General features: G+C 37.2%; 1 protein-coding gene across 1 annotated transcript in view; it reads right to left on the bottom strand.

Moving 5' to 3' along the window:
* Positions 1-14,417, bottom strand: part of ARG2 (arginase 2) — a 41,238-nt gene extending 26,821 nt beyond the window's left edge. The window contains exons 1-2 of the mRNA XM_074290450.1: positions 13,882-14,417; positions 12,844-12,916 (exon numbers count right to left, since the gene is read on the bottom strand). Of these exons, the coding sequence (XP_074146551.1) occupies positions 12,844-12,916; positions 13,882-13,992 (184 nt within the window). The 5' untranslated portion in view covers positions 13,993-14,417. The remainder of the gene's footprint in view (positions 1-12,843; positions 12,917-13,881) is intronic.
* Positions 14,418-14,845: the final 428 nt, after the last annotated feature.

Here is a 14,845-nt window from a genome sequence, read left to right as displayed (position 1 = left end):
TTTCAATCAATTCTGATGGAGATGGCTCTCTTCAACATTGAGATGATTCAAACCAGTTCTACTTATGCAATGATGAAGAGAGCCATCTACATCCAGGAAAAGAACCATGGGAACAGAGTGTGGAATGCAATATAGCATGTTATTTGCTTTCATTTTGTTTTCTTTCTCAATTTTTTCTTTTTCTTCCTTCTTGATCTGATTTTTCTTGTGCAACAAGATAACTATAAATATGTATACATATATTGGATCTAACATGTATTCAACATATTTAACATCTATTGGACTACCTGCCAGCTAGGGGAGGTGGTGAGGAGAGGACAATTTGGAACAAAAGGTTATGTGAGGGTCAATATTGGAAAAATTACCCATGCATATGCTTTGTAAATAAAAAGCTTTAATAAAAAAATGCTCTGCAGCTTAAAAAAATAAATGAAAAAAGGAATCTTTTCCAACAAGAATACCATCCTTCCTGAAGGCAGGCAATGTGGAAGCACAAAGCCTCGATTATATTATAAACTATCAAGAAATAAAATTATGACAGGGTTCTTGTCTAAATTCCTTGATGTTGAAATCAAAGATAAATAAACTGTCCTTAACTAAAAGAGCTAATTAAGTTCAGTGAGGGATCTTGAGTCCCTTAAAATAAGATTCAAGTTTTTATCATTTACACAGACCAAATAAAGATTATCACTGTTTTTTAAAAAAGAATTTGATTTCAACAATACTATATGGTGATCAATTCTGATGGAAGAACAATGAGATGAACCAAATCAGTTCCAATAGAGCAGTAATGAACTGAACCAGCTACACCCAGCGAAAGAACTCTGGGAGATGACTATGAACCACTACATAGAATTCCTAATCCCTCTATTTTTGTCTGCCTACATTTTTGATTTCCTTCACAGGCTAATTGTACACTGTTTCAAAGTCCAATTGTTTTTGTACAGCAAAATAACTGTATGGATATGTATATATATATATTATATTTAATTTATACTTTAACATATTTAACATCTATTGGTCAACTTGCCATCTCGGGGAAGTGGCTGGGGGAAGGAGGGGAAAAGTTGGAACAAAAGGTTTTGCAATTGTCAATGCTGAAAAATTACCTATGCATAAAACATTTGTAAAAAAATAAAAATAAAGAAAAAAATTAATTTTCACTATTGATTAGAGAAATGCAAATTAAGACAACTCTGAGGTATCACTACACACTGCTCAGATTAGCTAAGATGACAGGAAAAGATAATGACCAATGTTGGAGGGAATATGGGAAAACTAGGACACTAATACATTGTTGGTGGAGTTGTAAAATGATTTGATCATTATGGAAAATAATTTGGAACTATGCCCTAAAGGAGCTATAAAAATGTGCATACCCTTGATTCAGAAGTGTTCTACCGGGCTTGTATCCTAAAGGAGAATGGCTGAGTAAGTTATGGTATATAAATGTTATGAAATATTGTTGTTCTGTAAGAAATGACCAGCAGGATGATTTCAGAGAGGCCTGGAGAGATTTACAGGAACTGATCCAGGAGATCATTGTACACAGCAACAAGACTATGCAATGATCGATTCTGATGGGCTCTCTTCAACAATGAGATGATTCACACTAGTTCCTATAATGTCCGTACTAGCTCCCTGGAGGGCCTCAGGATCAGTCAGAGTCAGGATAAATCAAAGTCCTTGGTCTTTAGGGGGAGAAGTGAAGGAGGCAGGCAAGCTGTCACAAGGCTTGCCAAAGATCTCTTCCTGGATTCTGGAGTCCTGAGTCTCCAGCCTCTCTCTTCCTTGTCCTGCTATCAAGTGACTCTGACCTCTCTCCCTCAGTCCTCCAATCCTTGCTATGATTACCTCACCACCACACATTCAGCAAGCACCAATATGAGGAGAGCCATCACATTACCATATCATCTAAGTATATGCTTATAAAGCCATTATCTCACAATAATTAGCCTAAGTGCTCTGCTGTCTGATTCAAGCCACCTTTTCAGAGTTTGAGCCCTCTCTCTACAAGTTCCAATGATCTTGTGATGAAGAGAGCCATCTGCAACTAGAGAGAGGACTGTGGGAACTGAGTGTGGGTCATAGCATAGTATTTTCACTCTTTTTGTTGTTTGCTTACATTTTGTTTTCTTTTTCATTTTTCCCCCTTTTTGATCTGATTTGTCTTGTGCAACATGATAATTGGGAAATGTGTATAGAGAAGTTGTACATGTTTAACATATATTGGGGATTGCTTACCATCTAGGGGAGGGTAGGTGAGGAGAAGGGAGGGAAAAAAATTGGAACACAAGGTTTTGCAAGGGTGAATGTCGAAAATTATCTATGCATATGTTTTGAAAATAAAAAGCTTTATTTTTTAAAAAATGATTTCTTTTGTACTTTGCCTAATTTATTCCCTTCTGTGTACTCCATTAAAACAAGGAATCTTTTCTTTAAAAGTTAAGGAAGGGAAAAGCTAGCTGGCACAGTAAATAAAGCATCAGTCCTGGAGTCAGGAGGTTTTCAGACACCTATACATACTAGCTGTGTGACCCTAGGCAAATCATTTAATCCTAATTGCCTCACCAAAAAATGAGTGGGGAGGGTTGAATCAATAAAAACCAATAAATATTTTGAAAAATATGGCAATATAAGCACTGTTCCATGTCCACAGACTCTCCCTATCCCACCTCTGCAAAGAAGTGGAAGTAGGATAGGGAGATATCACTATTGACTCTACTCATGTCACTTTGTATCAGTTCATGTACATTTTTCTATTTTGTACATTCATTATAATTCATTGTTTCTTATAGTACAATCATATTCCATTTTATTCATGTACCAGAATTAGTTTAGCCATTACTTTGTTTCCAGTTTACTACCACAAAAAGTGTTGCCATAATCATTCTGTTGCACATAGGGCTTCTTTCTTTTTATCAGTGACTTCCTTGGAGCATATGCCTAGAAGTAAAATCTCTAAGCAAAAAAAAAAAAAAAAAAAAAAAAAAAAAAAAGAAAGAAAGAAAAGAAAAGAAAAGAAAATTTGAGTCACTTTATTTGTATAATCATTAGCTGTTTTCAAAAATGGCTGTACTGATTCACAGCTCCACCTATCTTTCCAAAATCCCTTCAGTATCAATTCTTCCAATTTTTTTTGCCTTTGCCAATTTGCTGGGTATATAGTGAAATCACATCTTTCTTATTACAGTCTAGACAAGAAGTGATAAGGACCTAAATTATGATGGTATCTGTGTGAAAGAAAGGGAGCTATAAAAAGTATGTTATGAAGATAGAAAAAAACAAAACTTGGCAACCAATTAGATATGTAAAGTGAAAGGGGGTAAGAGTGATGTGAAGGTCGTTGACCTGAGTGATTTGAAGGGTAGTGGTGTTCTTAATAGTAATGGCAAAGTTTGGAAGATGGGAAGGTTTTGGGGAAAAGATGAGAAAAATTGTTTTTGAGAAGATGAGCTTGAAAAGCTTACAAGCACATCCAGTTCAAGCTATTTAAAATGAAGTTGGTGAGGCACCTAATTAAAGTTGAGGAGAAAGACTTGGCCTGGGAATCATCCATAAAGAACCTATAATAAAATTACAGTGATGTCATTGAGTGGGGAAAAATTAGAAAGCCAAGGATAGAATCTTCAGAGACACCCACAGTTAGTGGACATGGCAGGGATAAAGAACCAGCAAAGTTCAGGAAGGAGTTTTTCCACAGTGGACATTACTATTCTTCTTTTTAAGCAAATTAAAACCTCTAAACTTAAACTATGCCCCTATGTTTTACTCTTGGGTAGAACTGTCTTTTATTTTAGGATTACTGTAAAATGTAAGTGGGAAATGCTAGAGACACAGAATTTCAATTAAAAAGGAAAAGTTTGCCAGTTTCTTTCTAAGCAAGAATGATTGTATATTAATAAATGTCTACCAGGCTTTGTCCAAAGGGCATTTTAAGCTATCTTCAGATAGCAGTGGGAAACTAGGGCAAATTCAAAAGGAGATAGCTAAAAGATTGTGCACGTATTCTTTATATCAGGATTCTACAGAAGAGAATCAAAATGGGGAAAAATGATACTAGTAAATAAACAGAACAGTGTGAAGGAATTAGGAAACTTCCTAAGCATTATTACTCATCAGAAAAGATTTTTTTTTTCTCCCAATCAAAATACTGCATGGTCAGGGAAGAAGAAAAAAAAGCAAAGTAGATGGGATTTCAATGAAAGTAAGGTAAATTCCAGAAGACAATGCCAACATAAGCCTCCATTGCCAGCATACAAAGAAACCTATTAATCCAAGCAGTCTTGAGCTCTCTGTGTGAAAAATTACATTAATCCTCACAATATGGAAAGTAGCAAATTTTATTTTAAAATAGGCCATCTTATATATTCAGGGATAATACTTTTTTGAGACAAGTTATTTAACAAGAATACTTCTCTGTCATAAACATCTGGGCTTACCTTACAAAAATACCACTGATACCTGATAGTTCATTAACTTAGCAAGTAGTTCAAGTATCAGTAAGTCAAAAGGATCCTTGTTGCTAAAGAATAGTTTAGGGACAGGATCTATTAACTCATACCTGGCTTTTTGAAAACCCTAAATGAAAGTTCATATCTAATTGATCATGAAAAAATTTTTAACTGCTTTTTAAGATTTGCAATTTCCCTCTTATTCTGAGGATAATCCCACACAAGGCTAGACATTTAGGATTGAAAAATCCAAGGGTTTCTAGACACATGAAAATGAGTCAGAAGAGGGGAAAAAAAACCTCTCCAATTAACTTTCCCTGAAGACATTTTTCCATCTGCCCAACTAGAGGACACTAGAAAGAATTCAGAAAAAGTATTCTTCTTATCATCGTCAGGAGTAGAAACAATAAGCAAAGGAAAGTTGGCGCTACAAGAACAAAATGATTTGAACAGGTTGATGGCCCTTTCCGTAATAAATTAGCTATTGACATTATTGGTGGAATTGTGAATACATCCAGCCATTCTGGAGAACAATTTGGAACTATGCTCAGAAAGTTATCAAACTCTGCATACCCTTTGATCCAGCAGTGTTACTACTAGGCTTATATCCCCAAGAGATTTTAAAGAAGGGAAAGGGACCTATATGTGCAAGAATGTTTGTGGCAGCCCTTTTTGTAGTGGCCAGAAACTGGAAACTATGTGGATGCCCATCCAACAACGTGGAGAATGGCTGAATAAATTGTGGTATATGAATATTATGGAATACTATTGTTCTCTAAGAAATGACCAGCAGGAGGATTTCAGAAAGGCCTGGAAAGACTTACATGAACTGATGCTGAGTGAAATGAGCAGGACCAGGAGATCATTATATACTTCAACAACAATACTATATAATGATCAATTCTGATGGCTATGGCCCTCTTCAACAATGAGATGAACCAAATCAGTTCCAATAGAGCAGTAATGAACTGAACCAGCTACACCCAGCAAAAGAACTCTGGGAGATAACTATGAACCACTACATAGAATTCCCAATCCCTCTAATTTTGTCCGCCTGCATTTCTGATTTCCTTCACAGGCTAATGGTACACTATTTCAAAGTCCAATTCTTATTGTACAGCAAAATAATTGTATGGACAAGTATACATATATTTTATTTAACTTATATACATATTGGTATCTGCCATTGGGGGAAGGGGTGGGGGTAAAGAGGGGAAAAGTTGGAACAAAAAGTTTTGCAATTGTCAATGATGAAAAATTATCCATGCATATATCTTGTAAATAAAAAGCTATAATAATAAAAAAGAACATAAATATAAAAATAAAAAATAAATTATCTATTGAAATACTTGAGGCTGTATCCTGAAGGAATTGGACAGTCATAGCAATATTAAAAGTTGGGATCAAAAAACTGGAAAATGACAAGGACTTTTCAAAACAGGAAGAAAAACTAGATACTGTAGTAGCAACTTGAAAGATGAACTTGAAGCCAGAAGTCCCAAGTTAAAATGCAAAACACTCCCCCCCACTCTCTGGGCAAATGCCTTTCTCCTAGTCTCATTTCCCTAATCTATTAAATAGGGATAATAATGGCATCTACCTTATTTACAAAGTTATGAGATCAAATGATAGCACATGCTATCACACCTTAAAAATGCTTTACAAATAGTAGTTATTATGACAAAATCATTAACACTCAAAACTGAAAAGAAATACATATTTACACAATATACTCACATTTAGTAGGCAACTAAAGAAATGATCATTTTTTTTTAAATGGAGCCATCCTCCTCTTTAAGACACATCTTATAGATAAAACACTCTCACAGTTCTTTTGTCAATAGTTGTCACAGAAGCAAGCTGGATTCTTTAGTTTCATCCAGGAAGACAGATAACACCTTTAGTGCCTGATAAGCACTGAGTGATTTAGGAAGCCTAGGATGTCACTAGAAGCCAGAAGATTGGAAACTGTTCACCAAGGCAACTCATCTATTCTAAGTCCCTCTTAAATTTATTGGTGAGGGAAAAGAACAGGACAAGTGATTTTGTTAGTGTAGGGAATGCCCAGTGAAAGTTCTACCGATGAAGATCCTTAACTATCTTTTAGACTTGCCTGTGGCCCACTGAGAGATTAAGCAAATAGCCAAGAAGCAGAAGGTCTATAATATACCAACTGCAAGAAGCTCAGTGTCTGTGTCTCTAAAACTAGTTCTCTAACCACTCAATACATAGTCTCATAGTCTTAAAAATAGATGTCTCCGTTGAGGTGAAAGTCAAGTACTGAGACAAGCTACCACATAATTACAAAGACAGAAACTTAAAATTTAAGGTTTTCTATTTTAGTTCTAGAACACTCAGTTCTCCTTCAGAGAATTTCCACATTTTAAAGTGGAAACCCTCATCAAAAATTTGCTGTAGTTAATGAGGATTAGGGTAATGCATCTTTTTTTTTTTTTTTTTCCCTGAGGCTGGGATTAAGTGACTTGCCCAGGGTCACACAGCTAGGAAGTCTTAAGTGTCTGAGACTAGATTTGAACTCGGGTCCTCCTGAATTCAGGGCTGGTGCTCTACCCACTGCACCACCTAGCTGCCCCTGGAAATGCATCTTTAAGTGGGTCTTCTGGGCTTTCTCTGCTATCCAAAATGAACAGATCTATGAAGCAGGAAGCTTCCCCTCTTCTACTCAGAAAAGGAAAAAAAAAAAAAGTCCAAGGATGTCTCCTTTGGATAGTTATTCAAAAAAGTACAAAGTTTAAATTAGTTCCATGGGTACCTGTAAAAGGGTTGGAAAAACCAGGTCAAAGATGGAAAAATTGCTTTCCATGGCAGGTCACTTTTATATATTTACACAGAAAGTTCCTTGTTTTTATTTGTTTGTTTTTTTGTTGGTGGTTTTTAAGGGAAAGAAGGAATACAATGCCTATGTTCCAGGCGCTGTCATAAATATTTTCTGCAAATGGAATCTATTTTATCTTCACAAAATCCTGGGAAGAAGGTGCTATTATTACCATTTTACAGTTGAGGAAACAGGAAGTTAAATAATATGTGCAGGAGCACAGAGCCAGCAAGTGATAAAATTTGAAATCGGATCTTCCTGACTCCAAGTCCAATATACTGTATCACCTAGATGCCTTTTTACTTTGTGCCCTGTGGGCTTCGAAGTATATTAAACTACTACAACTTCTCCCTATTTTTGTTCCAGGCAGGCTGGAAGACATCTAGGACCATGGATTTAGTTACCGTAAATTCAGTGTTAGACTGCTAATAGGCTATATTGGACAAATCAATAATTAGATGATATAATAAAAACTTAAATCATACTTGAAAAAAATGAAAAGGGTAGAACAATGAAAACTGAAGTTTTGCTATCACTTTAAAAACTTCCCTAGTGGGGTTGAAAAAATGCTAAAATAATAGGAATATAAAGAATAAATAAAGTAAGTGATATGAAATATTCCCTCCTACTTAATGTGGCAGCTAGAACTGAATCTTCATAAATGATCACTGTGCTGACTGAAAAATCTCTGCCTGTCAAAACAGTCTTCAAGGAAATTTTTTGTTTTTGATTTGCCTTTTTTCCCCCCTAAGGCAATTGGGGTTAAGTGACACAACGGGGAAATGTTAAGTGTCTGAGGCCAGGTTGAGTCCCCTTGACTTCAGGGTTGGTGCTCTATCCACTGCACCACTTAGCTGCCACAGAAGCTTTTAAAAAATACATTATAGCTACTTGGTGAAGTTAAAAATTATATAATAAACTTAAGCAATAAAAAGGCCAAATTACTGAAGTAAAAAATTGCTTTCTTCAGTTGAAAACTAGCCTTTCAAAAATCTATAGAAACCAATTTAAAGAGATAGCATCAATTTTTTAAAAGGGAAAAAAATCTTTTATACATACTTAAAAACAAAACTAAATCTTACATACTTTTGTCCTTTAACAACTCAGTATTTCTTGAAGAGACAAACTCATTTAGATGTTATAATGAGTAAAAGAAATTTTGGTGTTTTAATATTTATGTAGGAGAGACTGTATACACACATATGTATGTATAAATAAGAAGTTTTAAATATATGAAGGAATCAGATCTAGGTGGCAAGGGATTTTGTTGTCCCTATTGTTTAGGCACTGAAGGATGTCTACTTTTGGAATGGACTCATGCCCTCAGGATGACTCAGCAGAATTAATGCTTAGGTCAGTCATTTACAGCTTGAAGTCCATTTCCAGAATCTATTTTTGCCGTCTCCAGAAGGTAGAGTTCACTTTCGAGTCAAGAGGATCAAAAGGTAGTGCCTATCATTTCCCAATGGATAAATTAAGGATATGAACAAATAATTATCAAAAGAAGAATTTCAAACTATTAACCACCAAGTCACAAATAAGAGAAATCCACATCAAAACAACTCCAAGTTCTTACCTCACACCTAGGAAATTTTTAAAAATGATAAAAGATGGAAATTGTCACTATCGGAGAAGTTGTGCTATTACATTTTTTGCTTAAGCTGTGAACGTGGTTTGAAAGGCAATTTGAAATTATGCTTAAAAAAAAACACTTTAAGATATCCATGTTTTTTGACTCAAAAATCCTACTTAGTATGTATATTAAAAAAAAAAAGTCAACAAAAAAGGTACAGCTATATTGTTGTGGAATAAAAAACACGTATTCATCTCAGCAACGCTTAAGATTGTTCAAATTTTACTAGGAGACAACTAGCCAAGTTGGAGAACAACATTTCTTTTAAAAAGTGACTTCTAAGTCTTAAAGGATTAAGGTATCTTAAATAGACATTAGCAAAAAGAAAAATTACAACTGGGAGATCAGGGTATGTTAAATCCAGATTTTCTCCTATTTTGTCTTAATTGAAATATCCCATCATAAAATAGAGACTGTAGGACATAAAATTAATGGTTATCTAAGAAGCATTTTGATTGGTTTTAACAGCTGGACATCTTTCTGAGCTTAAAAACACAAAATGTTTAGAGAAAAAGAGGAGAAAGCAAGAATACAAGACATACTTCAAGTAGCAGGAGAAGGACAATTTTGAAACCCAAGCCCCTAAACTTGATTCTAAGAAATCAACACTTTTGTGGTAGTCAAAAGCTGGAAATAAAACAAGTGTGTACTAATTAGGGAATAGCTAAACAAGTTGTGGTACATGAATGTAATGGAATATTTGCCATACTGTTAAAAATAGTGAAGATGAGTAATTCAAAAAAGAATGAAAATATTTATATGAGCCAACATAAAGTAGGCAGAGCCAGGAAAACAATATACACAGTAACAATATAAATGGAAAGAACAAAACAATCAAAATTGAATGCTTTGGAACCATAATGACGAAGCCTGGCCCCAAAGAAGAGACAAGAGACAGCACCCACCTCTGCTTGTTTTTGGAGGTAGTGGACACGGTAAAAACACTGAATATTATATTTTCATACATTGGTTAGTTTTGAATGTTTTTGTTGTTCTTATTGTTAAAAGGGATGGCTTTTCCAGAAGAGGAAAAAACATACACACTAGGTAATGTAGGTGATATAAAAACAAAAGGTAACAAGAAACCATCTCCTGAAAAAGAGAGGAACAGCAACTATTGTTTACAGCAACAGAATAAAACCCAAGCTAGATACATGAATCAACCTTCCTGACTGAAAGTGTAGTGAGACAAGAAATTTCTAATTAACTTTGAAGGAATTCTTTCTCTAGAGTTTTAAGAAAAGAGCAGATCAGGTTTCTTGGACTACTTCAAAATCTAGTCCAGCATATAACAAGGGGATTAATTTATTATGATTTCTCAGGATCTTTTTTTGCACAAGAGTTCAAATCAGTTGGTCAAAAGATATTTATTGAGCACATAATGTGTATATTATACAGGATATGTCTTTCTTATTCTGTGACTTAATTATCCAGATTTCTCTCTCCATCTGCCTTTTAGCAGCCCCATCAATATAGAGACAGTGAAAGAAAGTCAAGTACATAAATCAACAAGCATATAAATTGTTTGCAACGTACCTGTAAAGCTATATATGAATCAGATGCATTTTGTACCCAGCAAATTATGAGCTTCTTTCAGAAGCAAGATAACCTTACATCTGGTAAAGGAGATAATGTTTTGAGTTTTATTTTCATAAGGAAAGATCATAAAAGCATCTATTAAACTTCCAGCAGGAATACCAAACTTGACCCAATCAACTTGACTGCCTCTATACCACTCATTTACTGGCAAATACTTAAAAAAAAATAAAGAAAAACTGGGGAAACCTAGACATCCGAGTTATGTAGTGATTATTGGGCAAATATATGGCCATTTAATGGCCTATTTTGCAAAAATGAAGATCTGGCAAACATTGAATAGCCATAAGTTAGGGGTGAGTTTTCTCACTATGGGGCTCAGACCTATATACCATGAAAAACTATTAAAGGGTGAGAATTCTGTCATCTCCTATCTCCTGCAAAAAAGGAAACAGAATTAGAGGATAATAGAGGACTAGATTAAGGATTCTTACTTGTTCTGAGGAGAGGGGAAGAGAAATACAACTTTACCCAAATGTTTGTAGTTAAGCCTGAAAGAGGCAACAAAGACTAGCAGCCCAATAAAGTTTGTCTGAATGGTTCCTGCCTAAAACCAGCCTCAAAAAAAGGAGTTCAAAAGAATCAAGAGACTATTGTACATAGCAACAAAATTATGTGCTGATAAACTGTGCTAGTCTTCACTCTTCTCAGTAATGCAATGATTCAAGACAATTCCAATAGACTTGGGATAAATGCCATCCACATCCTGAGAGAGAGCTATGGGAGACTGTGGTTCAAAGCATAGTATATTCACCTTTTTTGTTGTTTGCTTTTTCATTCATGTGATATTTTTCTCTTTGATCTAATTTTTATTGCGCAACATAACAAATATGGAAATATGATTAAAAGGATTGTTTGCTGTCTTGGGGGTAAAGCGGGGAAGGAGAAAAAATTGGAACAAAAAAACTTTTAAAAAATGAATGCTTAGAACTATCTTTATATATGAAAACATGTATTTAGAAAAATAAAATTCTATTGAGAAAAAAAGAAACTGACCAAAAAAAGGGGCTCAAGGAAGAAACAGAGATGGCAAAGATAAGATAACTAAAAGAAATCTAGGTGCAGTAATTTGGTCAGAAGCAGCTCCTGGGGGAAACAGGGCCAGGACACTGGGAATGAGGTTTGGGCTGATTAAGTATCAGGGCAGAAGCTGTGTTGCTGAAACATGATCCTGGTCTACAGATCCCAAATGATAACTGTATTTTTCTACTCTTGGGCTCTTCCAATTAAGTCTGAAGTCTTTCCCCCTGGAATAAGGTATGCTTGGTTTTAAAAACAGTTTAACAGGCTACTATGAATGTACTTGTCCAAAAGGCAGTTGGAAGGATACTCATGAAGGGAGGGAAGAAAGATTATTAAGACAGTAGAGAAAGGTATTTTGCCAAAGCTCTGTCTTTGGTTGGGGACTAAGGGGAAAAGAAGAAGGGAGAACAAATGAAGGATCCTTTACACCAAAATCCTATAAAAGAGGAGGAGTTATACCAGGAAATTCATCTAGTCATTAGTCAGTATAGAGTGGGGGAGGAGTACATAGAAGAGATTGAAAATTCCAGCTCACTAAAAAACTTCAATATATTGAAAACTCAGGTCTTGTTACTTATCGGCAGCTTAAGTGTGAGGATTTACAAGGGAATAAGCTGAAACCTATGAATAAAATTAGAAATTTTCAATTATCTACATTGCTTTCCTATTATCATGACTGATCTTTTAGTCACCATTTTCTTTTTTTAAATTAAAAATATTTTTTAAAACTGTCTACATCTTGTCTATTATCATGCATTTAGTGACTTCATTTTTCCCTAGCTGTTAAGTAATGCTCACACATGTCAATTATTCCAGCAACAATAATATGACACAACTTTCTTACAGTAATAGAATTTTAAAAGAGGAAATGAGGATGAGCTTATGGTGAGTCTTAAGTGGAAATGTTATGCTTGAACTGGGCAAATTGAGATAATTTATTAGCAAAACAATCACTTAGTTCTTTATCTTTATAAAACCCTTAAGTCATCTTATTTGACTTGTTGAGAAATAAAAGTCAAGTAAACCACTGAGAGTTCTTCCTTTATTTTCTGGTCACTTAGGAGAGAAAGCAACACTGCATACATTAACAATTTGGTTCAGCTCTGCTTCAAGTCCCTGGCATTAAAAGATGCTAATGATTACTAGTGTTGAAACAGATTATCTTTAAGTGTTTATTTCAAATTGAAAGCAACAGTAGATTTCAGAGGAAATGACCTGGTTTGCCACATCAGTTTCCACTCATCACTGACTCAAAGCTTCTTCCTCTTTATATTGCACAAATACAAACCACAATCACTTACCCAAGTTGGAGAGCCTTTTCAATAACCCCGCCTCTCTTATGGCTGCAGGACCATGTTCTACTCCTCTTCGCTTCTGTCACAAACACATGAGACATTGATTTTAAGTTGGGAGTGAAGACAGTCTCTGAAAAGTTAACCTGTACTTCAATGCTGGTTAAATTATTTAGAGCACAAACATCCATCCCCCCCCAAGACTTTATTAATTCACCAAAGGCTAGAGTCCAGGGGCTGAGAGACTGCAGAATTGGAAAAGTCAGGTAAACATCATCACAGATAATTTCACTTTGAAAAGAGCCACATTCAGTTTGATCACAGAACTTCAGAACTAGGGACCTTGGAGATGTATTTAGTTCCATTCATTTTAAGGAAACGAGACTAGCCAGGGGGGTAAAGCGACTTATTAAAGGTCACAGAGCTAGGACTAGCTGAATTCCCATTCCCAGGACCCGCTCTTTCCTCTACCCCGCCCCTACTTCTATCTAGAGGAGAACAAAACAACCTCTCCTAAACCAGCTGCACCTTCGTGTCTGCTCCACTTACAGATTTTCGAGGTCAACGCCTTCTCCCCCTCTAAGATGAATTCCCTTCTCTGCAACCCCGAGCATTAAATCCTCACTAAGTGGCCGATTCAGGCTACCCGATGCTCTCGGGGTGGTGGTGGGGGAGCCGCCCATTTCTCCTCTTCCAGCCCCACTGGAGAAATCATCTCTCTTTCCAACCATCCCTAACAAGGGAGATCCTCGTATTCTTCCCCGCCTTTCCTCCGAACTTGGAACCCCTAAAGCTAAAATTTGCCGGCTTCACCGCGCCCCGTACCTAGTGTTCCACTCCCAGGAAGACCCCACGTGCTCCCTCCCGCCCCTCTTCCCAAAGGGCTTGGGCTCGGCTTCACCCCTCCCCCCACCTCATCCTCTAGCGGGAGAAGGCTGCCCGCCCAGATGCTCCGCGGAGGAAACTGTCCTCCGGTTTCCAGGAAGAGGAGGGAGGGGGTCCTGCCCCCCCCCCCCGCATGCTCCATCGCGGAGTCTTAGGTCTCACCTGCCCTTTAGAGAACGGGGCTCCGATCACAGCCACCGAGTGAACGGATTTCTTGAGCACAGAATGCCCTTGCTTCTGAAGAAGCCTCGAGAGCCTGCTTCTCAGAGACATAATCGATAGGCCAACGACTCAAAGAGCTACGGGAATAGGCAGCGGCTCTTTTTTATATCGCACGGAACGATCCGTTTACCTCGCTTCGGGTACCTCCGCGAGCCGGTAACACCCCGCCCCTCCCAGCGCGTCACGGACTCCGCGCACGAAGCCCCGCCCCCAGCGGGCCTCCGGCACACCTTCTCTTCAGTCCCCGCCCACCTCGTGTACGAGTCCACCTTCGTTTTGGATTTACTCCACCCTCCTAATCTGGATTTTCTCCAATTTCCAGTCCCTGACGTCACAAAGACCAGTAAATGCTGTAAACCAATAAAAGAGCGGCTGCGGGGAGGTGTGTCTCTTCTGGGAGGGCGGGCTGTTCTATCCTTAGTCTGGGTGGGACGGTTCGCGGACTCCGAGCTGCCAGGTGGTCACCGCCTGAGCCAGCGTGGCGCGGTCGCTCACTTGATGAGGAAGCGGTCCTGGACCGTTCTGAGCCCGTCATGCGAGTGAGCGACCAATGATTCCCACCGGCCCAATTTAGCCTCTTCCCCATGTTCCAGGACTTCGAGCTGCAGATCATGGTTACGATGGAAGCTGCCCTGTCTCACCTAAAATGGTGTGAAGTTGAGGGGCTAAGTATTCAATAATCTTAAATTTCTATCAACTACTTTGCAAGTTTTGATCGTTTCTTACTAACGTCACCAATACTTGTCTTACTCTTTCTGGTGAGAGTTTTATTGGTTATTCTGTTGCGTTCTCGGTTTTTTCATTAATTTAAAAGCTTGCTGCCTCGTGCAGGGTTTCATAATATATTTTCCAAAATAGTCCTAGCCCTCAAGCATCTTACATTCTACCAGGCAGATAGAATGTT

Source organism: Sminthopsis crassicaudata, chromosome 2 (assembly GCF_048593235.1).
Source record: "Sminthopsis crassicaudata isolate SCR6 chromosome 2, ASM4859323v1, whole genome shotgun sequence".
Taxonomy (NCBI): Eukaryota; Metazoa; Chordata; class Mammalia; order Dasyuromorphia; family Dasyuridae; genus Sminthopsis; species Sminthopsis crassicaudata.
Note: the sequence above shows the minus strand (reverse complement) of the source record. Positions and strands in the feature narration are given on the sequence as shown.